Here is a 9216-nt window from a genome sequence, read left to right on the forward strand (position 1 = left end):
TGTATTGACGACTATGCATGATACGAGGAAATCAATATATTTTATTGAACACGATTAAAATTATTCTTGTTGACAAAATCTCAATCGTATTCACTACCTAGAAGCATCGTTTAACTTTAGTGTCACAATAGTAATTCAACTTTAGGGTGCGTTTGGCAACTAGTCAAATAGTAACTATTTCTATTCTTTTGTTCCCAGAATCAGTTTTTGAACAGAAATCCGTTTGATAAATTTTTTGTTTCCGGGCACAAATTTGTAAAAATTTATTTCCAGAATCAGTTTTGGAACAGAATTAAGAAGCACTGGGAATAAAAATTAGAAATGAAAAAGAAATTTTTTCTTTCTTTCTTCTTCTTCTTCCTGGCCTGTGGCCGATCGCTGGCAGCTAGGGGTGTCAAATGGGTGGGTTGGGTCGGGTTTGGGTCGGGTCATAAATGGTCCGACCCAAACTGACCCATTAACCCGTTTATGACCCATTTATACGTAATGCAATTTTCTTGACCCATACCCGACCCGACCCATACCCGACCCGACCCAACCCGTATTGCTAAAACACTTCCATATTTAACTCAATATAATTTTTTATGATTTAAAAAAAATTATATTGCTAATTTGTGGACAATTGTTATAATTTTAAAAATTAATTTTTTAACTTTTTCTTTTTCTTTCTTTCTTTTTTTTTTTCACAAATCCTGAAATGGATTTGATTTTTAGTTAAACATGTAAATAGTACGTATGCATCTTAGACAAAACAACCTAATCAAGACCTATTTTTCCTAATCATTTATTTAATTTTTTAGTTTATCTTATATATATATTTTTCATTTTTTCAGACCACCATGAAGTTCAATTTTTTTCCCTTTCCTTTTGAACCTTTTATTTATCTTACTCTCACGCCCAAACACAAATTCAGCCTATCAAGGCTGAGACTCTTCGGGAATGGACTCAAAAGTGAACGTCAATTAGATTTAAGCAGACAAAGATGATCTCAGTCGGATTCATATTTATACTAACACGACTCAGGCATTTCAACAAACACTTAATGTGCATTCGCTTAAATGGCAGCATGCAGCAATGAGACAGTGAGAATCACAACCCAATAAATCAGCACGAGATCATCAAGCCTGAATCGACAGTTATTGATATAATCTCAGACGAGAACAATTTTCGTGCTAGCAACAACAAGGAGCGATCGAATGATGTTCTGAACTTGCACGCTCAACGAAAGCTGGAAAGGTCGAAGGCTCCAAGTTGTGGAAGGTTTGAAGAAATTCTCCTTGGGTTCAATAAACTCGAGTTCATCGATGGTCCTAACTCCTAACTTCAACGACAGAATTCAAGGATCGGCGAAGCAAAAGAAAGCAACTGTAGGGAAAAAGATCGAACATTCTCACCTCGACGAAATTGGTGAACTTGGGATCTCTATTAGTTTGTGGGATCTCTAGTTCGTCATCGGAGGAGCGAACTTCGTGAGCACATACCAGAGGCGCTTGGGACGGCGGGAGTCGAGGCGATGGTGGCGGAGTCGTAGGCTTAGATGGTCCTCAGGAATTTAGTGGCGATCGGAGGGATTTAGCCGCAAGAAACGGAGTTTAGGGTTTGCGCGGAGTGCAGGACGGGCGATATTGAGTCGTCGGAGAACCTCGGCTATGACGGAGATGGGCGGTGCACCGGAGAGGGGCGACGCAAAGTTGGCGATAGCGGCGGAGGTGCCTGCGAAGAAGACGGAGAGAAGATCGTGAAGCGAGAGGAAGACATTAGCCAGGCTTTTCATAATGGGTTATCAAATGGGTCGTAAATGGGTTCACAATATACCCATTTAAGACCCATATATTTTGGCCTTCTTTTGTTTGAAACCCATTAAGGCTGATCTGGAAAAAAAAAGAATGACCCATTAGCAACCCATTTAAACAAACGTGGGTTCATAAATGGGTTCTGGACCCATTTGACAGGTCTACTGGCAGCTAGCGACTGCCGCCGGCAACCGGCCACTACCGCCGGTGACCGGCCACATGCCAAGGCCAATGAGGGCGTCGCGGCCTTCGCCGGTGGCCGGCGAGGGCGACCCTCGACGCCGCCCTCACCGGCCCTAGCTGTGGCCGATCGCCGGTGCCGGTGACCTGACCATGGCCAAAGAAGGGGAAGGGGAAGAAGAAGAAAAAAAAAGAAAGAAATGTTAAAAATTTTAAAATATTATTAATAAAAAGAAATTTTGTGCAGTTACCAAAAGTATTTTTGTTCTTTTTCTATTCCAAGAATAGAAATTTGTGGCAGTTACCAAGCACTTTAAAATGCTTAGAAATTGTTCCCGGATACGGAATAAAAAAGAATCATTTTTGAACAGAAATTATTTTTGGAAACAGAATAGTTACCAAATGCATCTTTAGTATCTTCACTACCCAAGCATCATTTCGTTCCACGTGCAAACGGCGTGCAACACAGGTCTTACGGTCAAAATCCATCCCACACGAAAAGGCCAGCATCCGTCCTTATTGATTGGGGGGTGTTGAGAAGATTCCGATCCATCTTTTTCTCCTCCTGTCGTCAAGTTCTTTCACCCTAGTCTTCACTACAATCCTAACTGTATTGAAATAAATCTCCAAAATTACCATGTTAATTTATACTTATAATCTCAGCGGAAGAAAAAAAGTTGAACTTATAAAAAAATAGGGTTAACATCACGAAAAACTCCAAACTAATATACATGTGACAAATTTACTCAAAACTAATTGCTTTGATCATCAAAAATCTCAAATTGGTATACCTGTGACAAATATTACCATAAACTAATTTTTTGACCATCAAAAACTCCAAACTGGTACATCTGTGATAAATTTATCCTCCGTTAAATTGAATTAATACCACAAAAAATCATAAACCGGTACACTTGTGACAAACGAAGGGTAAAACCCCAAACTGATATAGCCATCAACTTTTACACGTCTCCAACTTAGAAATTTGACGGTAAAATTTAACGGAAATTAACGGAGGGTAAAATTGTCACAAGTATATCAGTTTTGGATTTTTGGTGATTAAAAAACTAGTTTTGGGTAAATTTATCGCAGATGTACCAATTTGGGATTTTTTGTGGTATTAACCCTAAAAAGTATTTAATATTTAAATAAAGAATTCAAATTTATCTTATACACAAAAACCAGTCTGCGCAGTTTAACATTGGTTCGCCCCAGTTTTTTGGCCATCGAGAAAGAAAATGTGCTTTTCTGTTTTCGGATACATCACGCGACAGTAACCGATCAATCATGCGACGCCGAGCAAGACGAGATTATTCACAACAAGGGGGGCAACGACAATCGATCGGTCACACCACGTGATTGCCCCTTCGCCCACCCGCGTCATAAAATTAGGGTTAATACCACGAAAAGCCTAAACTGGTACACATGTGATAAATTTATCTCAATCTAATTTTTTTATCACAAAAAACCCCAAACTGATACACCTATGACAAATTTATCACAATCTAATTTTTTGATCGACAAAAACCCTAAATCGATACACTTAGTGACAAATTTACCCTCCGTTAAATTGGATTTATACCACGAAAATCATAAATTGGTAAATCTGTGACAAACAGAGGGTAAAATTGGTATAGCTGTCAACTACCATGTGTCATCTAACTCAGCAATTTAACGATAAAATTTAATAGAAACTAACGGAAGGTAAATTATCACATGTGTACCAGTTCGAGAATTTTTGGTGATCAAAAAATTAATTTTGAGTAAATTTATCACATGTTTTCAATTGCCAACAACTTGGAGAATAACCATACTAATCGAAGACAGATATGAGAGGCAATGCAATATATTCATGGAAGTCCCCACTCCAAGCCCACAACAAGACATAACCTACGACGTTTGCAGTCGTTCCTTCCACATGTTTAGGATGTCGACATCAACAGATATTATCAAAATCACCAACCAGGAGACATGATTATTTTCTTTGCAAAAAGCTGAGCAATCATTGCAGGAATCGCCGCATTACTCGGGAAGACGGCTCTGTTTTAATCCACAGAACAAAGTTCTTGAAGCAACATACTGATGAGAATCAAGGCTTCTACTGAGGAATGGAAGGACGACTATTGGCGGCCGAGATCTACTGAGGATTGGGAGGACGACTATTGGCGGCCGAGACACGGGAACCCCATTCCAGAAGCTCTTTGCTGGTGTCGTCCTTGTGAACTATCACCTCTATGAAGCACAAACAATCCTTCTTGGGCCCTGTCGCCGTCTGAATCGCTTCGATAAGCTCCTGCTCGTAGAAAACCTGCAAACATGAGCGAATTTCGTTATTTTGCTATGGAGGGATTTCTTGAACGGGCAAATCGTCGCAACTGTAACTTGTGTACAAGCAACTTACTTTTGCTGTCCAGCACTTGCCCTCGCCGTTGTGAATTGCTTCCACCAGGCCAGTGTAGTTCCAGTTCTTGATCACATTGTAGGGACCATCATGGATCTCAACTTCGATGGTGTAGCCGCCATTGTTTATCAGGAAGATGATGGTCTTCTGCCCACATCGCAGCATGGTTGACACATCCTGGGCAGTTACCTAGAGTGCAAAAATCGCCCACGAATTTTTCATTATTCATCTCTTACATTCAATTAAAACAACAGGATTAACATAATCAAATTTAGTAGAAAAAGAGAGGGAAATGAATAAGGTCAGTGCATGACTAGCATTGTATGACAAAACTCTTCACCTATGCAAATTGCTTAACAGGATTACTAGCATGTTTGTAGGTATCTTCTTGACAGGAGCTCTATGCATAACGACGTCATTCATAATGGCTCATTCGAATGTGCTTAGCAATATGACAGATATCAGAAACCATTCCATACCTGGAAGCTACCATCTCCAATGCATGCAATGAGTCTCTTCTCTGGCACTGCCTGTGCATACCCAAGAGTTGCACCGACAGACCATCCAATAGATCCGTACTGCATTTGGAACTCATACCTGCATTCCCCATTCGAACTATTTCAGTTTGTTTTCTTAAGTAGATCCAGATCATAAAGTTACAGACAAGGGACCTAATCCATACAACTACACCCACATACCCGCAGCCTCTCGGTAATTTCAGCTTCTGGCAGTTGAACCAAGAGTCTCCAGTCTCGGCAATCACAGCTGATTCACTAGACAGCATGTCCTGTATGTGCTTGAACAGGACATTCACCCTCAAGGGCTCCTTGGGTTCACACTTCAATGGATGTCCATCCGGAACATAAATCCTATGATAATTCTCATAAGCAGTGGGATTCTGCTTAAGCCGCTTCGTGAGTGCTTTAAGGAAATCCTTCATCAGAATACAACCAAAAGAGGGTCCATTTCCAATCACAACCCTATCAGGCTGCAAAATAATGGCCTTCTCCTTCTTGAGAAGGAGGGAATACCCAACGGAGCTGTAGTCATTGAAAATGGGCCCAGCAAACAAGTAGGCATCTGCGGATTCCACAATCTCGGCACAGAATGCAGTGCTCACCGCACCCCAGTAAGTCCCGATGAAGTGGGGATGGTGCTCGGGCACGAGCCCTTTAGCCGATGGCATCACCGCTACAGCATAGCCAGAGGCATCGGCTAGCTCGACAAAGGCGTCACAAGCCTTTGCAACCCGGAGTTTCGGGCCACCCACCATTACCGGCTTGACAGCCTTGTTCAAGAACTCTGCAGCTGCCTCTACTGCAGCTTCCAATCCCATCGGATTAGTCAATCTGTACCAATAAAAATTTAATCGATCACATCACTCTAATCACAATCTAATACAGTAAATAGACTCAACTGATTGAACAGACGGAGTATTACCTGGGAGAGAGCGCAAATGGAACCGGCTCGCGACTGAAAGTCGGGTGAGGTATGGCGGGCAAGTTGCAGCTTATGCTTATGTAAACGGGCTTGCTTTCTTTCAGAGCGGTCGAGATCGCGGTATCGATCAGTTCGTGCGCATCTTCCAAGTTATTCACCACGGCCTAGAAAACGGCGAAACCGAAACAATTAACAAATCAGTTTCGTTCAATCTGCACTTAAACATATATACCTAAAAAAAAACCCCAGCAGCGACTCCAGCGGCACACTACTAAAGCAGCCATCAGTAGATTATTATAATCTCACAGAACAGACCCACCACCAACTACGAGATCCAAAAACACAACAAGCACTATAATAAGACAAAACCCAGAAAGTATTCTAAGCAATATTTCTAGTTTAACATATGCATCTTTCCTCAGACAAAGATCTGATCCAAATAAAAAATGAGTATCAGCAAAAAGAACGTTAGAAAAAGACCAACCGAAGAGATACCTGAAAACAAGTGACAGTCTGGAAACACCTAAGCTCCTGGCTGAAATCAGGCAACCCAATGGTGTGGTGAAGTATCCTGTTGGTCCCGTAGTCGTTGGAGTTGGGCCCGCCGACGATGCAGACCACCGGCAGGTTCTCGCTGTACGCGCCGGCGATGGCGTTGAGCACGCTGAGCCCGCCGACGGTGAACGTCACGACGCAGGCCCCGACCCCGCGCGCGCGGGCGTACCCGTCGGCGGCGTACCCGGCGTTGAGCTCGTTGCAGCAGCCGACGAGGTTGAGCCCGGGCTCGGCGATGAGGTGGTCGAGGAGCGTGAGGTTGAAGTCGCCGGGGACGGAGAAGACGTCGGTGATGCCGATCTGGACGAGGCGGCGGGCGAGGTGGCTGCCCATGGTGGCGTCGGGGGCGCCGACCGCCGCGGGGACCGGGCCCTGGATGGCCGCGGCGGCGCCGTTGGGTGGGGAGCCGACGTCGCTCGAGGCGGGCTTGCAGGAGTTGAGGGCCCCGATGTTGGTGTCCATGGCGTCGGAGCCGGAGGAGGAGGAGGAGGAGGGGGGGCGGCGGGGGAGGAGGCGGAGGGGGAGGCGGAGGGAGAAGGTGAAGGAGAAGGTGAAGCGAGGGAGTGCAATGGAGGAGGAGGAGGAGGTGGTTGTCTGTGGGAGCTTCTCGAGTTTCTTCTGTGTGTGTGTATGTGGGTGTGTGAAGAGTGGGTTAAAAATGGAGTCTTTATATATATGCGAGCGAGCTAGAGAGAGAGAGAGAGAGAGAGAGAGAGAGAGAGAGAGAAGATACAATGGGCGGTTTAGCTGGGTGTCGGTTTAGCGGTGGGAGGAGAGAGAAAGGGGGTGTTTCGGGGGGTCAATTACCGTTGAAAGCGGTGGGAGGAGAGACAGAGAGGGGTTTTGATCATGGGATTTGAGGATGATTTTCTCCTTTTCTAATGTCAAATAGACCCACATGGGGTTCGTGTTCCACACCCCTAGGGAACATGCAATCGGCCATCCTCGTTTTGAAGCCGCGGGGGGACTCCATGTGGGCTTTTGGGGTGGGCGGACCGCTAGGGGGTGATCGAATGTCGGGTCGCGGGGCCGGGGGCGTCGCATGATAGGTCCCGGGCCTCGAAATCTCGCACGCACCTTCCACGCGTATCTAGCTGTCTATCTTGAGATTTTTCGATTTTACATGTGTCGAGTCATGGAAATGAGTATATTTGACTCTCTTGCTTTTACTCTTGCATTTTTTCAAGCGAAATGAGTTGAATTGGTTTTCAAAACATTTGTGATTCGCAAGCTAATTAAACAACATCTTGCTTCGAACATAGAAATTGCTAAGAGTAAAATTCGGGAAAATGAGCTCATTGTATGTAAGGAGTCCACTGATGAGAAGGGGCTAGGGAAAAGCTTGAACCAATTCCCTATTTCTTTACTTCAAGATCCCTCCTATGTACTGGAATCAAAGAATTAGTAAATCCGTTCCATTCCCCTAGAAGTGCGTCTCTTTAGAGAAGAAGGCTCCGACTAGAGTGAGCGGGCTCTTATTCTTGAATCTCTTTTGCGGTGGTCATCGGACAAAGGTAAATCAGATTGTTAGAGAAGCAAGAAATGTAAATATTAACGAGATATTAAGAGGACAAGGCCATCGACACCCAGCAAGGAAAGGGCAAGAGTGCCGATCGGCTTGCCCTTTTCAGAAGTGTGGATAGAATAAAGTGTCCATAACAAAGACGTTTGTTCGTCGCGTCTCTCGAAATTATGTCGCTATTGAAAACATAAACATGTACCTTATTATGAGTCGGACCGGATATTTTTCCTCCGTGAATGCTGAATGTGTTACTAATTAGAATCGCCACATTTTTTAACAAGTTTTTTTAAGAAAAAGGCACGTGAAGACTAGTATTTTTTTTTGGAGAATGCTCAATACCGATCCTTACAGGTTAGGTTACGAGATAGAGCAACTACCTTACCATTTCTCGAATGTGCACGCCCTTAATATTCATATGGATTTTATTAACTAATGTCTCGGGAATATTTATCGAATGATTACTTTCGTTTTTAATGTATTGACGGCGGCGCATGATACGAGGAAATTAAATATATTTTGAAAAATGATAAAATTATTCTTGTTGACCAAATGCCAATCGTATTCACTATCCAGAGCATCTTTCCATTCCACGTGCTCTTGGCATGCAACACGGGCCTCATGGTCAAATTTCACCCCACATGAAAAGGGCACCGCCATAGATCCTTATTGACTGTGCTGAGAAGTGTCGGAATCTATCTTTTTTCTCCTGGCCTACTTCGTTTGGCAAAAAATAAATATTTTTTAAAAATATTTTTTAAAAAATAAATACGTACCAGAAATAATTAGTTGATGAAAATATAATTTCGTTATCAATAATTTTTATCTAAATATTTTTGTAGATGATGAAAATATTTTTTGTTCGATCACTTTGTATGCGATACAAGCTATTATTTCTAAAAAAATATTTTTAAAATTATTTATTTTCTGCGAAATAAACGGAGTCCGTTCTTGCATCCTCATCTTAAGTTGAGGTTACCATTGTTAAGTAATACTTATAAAAAGTAGTTAACATTTAATTCAAAAATCCAAAATTATTCGATATACGAAAACCAATCTCGCGAAATTTAACATTGATTCCCCCCTCCCCCGGCAACTTTTCAAGACCGAAAAGGAAAATGCACTCTTGATTTCGGATACATCGCGCCACAGTAACCAACCAATCGAAAGCGAGATACGTGTACAAACGACGCCGAGCAAGACAAGATTCAAAACAAGCGGGGCAACGACAATCGAATCGGGTCATGCCACGTGACCGCCCGTGCCCGGCCCGGCCCGGCCCCGCCTCATAAAACTACGACCGCCACGGGGCGTGTGGACGGGGGCTC

General features: G+C 43.3%; 1 protein-coding gene across 1 annotated transcript; it reads right to left on the reverse strand.

Moving 5' to 3' along the window:
- Positions 1 to 3919: 3919 nt before the first annotated feature.
- On the reverse strand, positions 3920 to 6970 carry LOC115668343 (pyruvate decarboxylase 1). Its single transcript, XM_056316640.1, has 6 exons — positions 6310 to 6970; positions 5815 to 5978; positions 5073 to 5723; positions 4854 to 4971; positions 4375 to 4563; positions 3920 to 4281 (listed from the first exon to the last, which is right to left on the reverse strand). The coding sequence occupies exons 1-6, from the start codon at positions 6829 to 6831 to the stop codon at positions 4111 to 4113; spliced, it is 1815 nt and encodes a 604-aa protein (XP_056172615.1). The 5' UTR covers positions 6832 to 6970; the 3' UTR covers positions 3920 to 4110.
- Positions 6971 to 9216: the final 2246 nt, after the last annotated feature.

This window comes from Syzygium oleosum, unplaced genomic scaffold (genome assembly GCF_021117445.2).
Source record: "Syzygium oleosum isolate NSW1041296 unplaced genomic scaffold, Sole_v2.1 Sole_v2.12, whole genome shotgun sequence".
Taxonomy (NCBI): Eukaryota; Viridiplantae; Streptophyta; class Magnoliopsida; order Myrtales; family Myrtaceae; genus Syzygium; species Syzygium oleosum.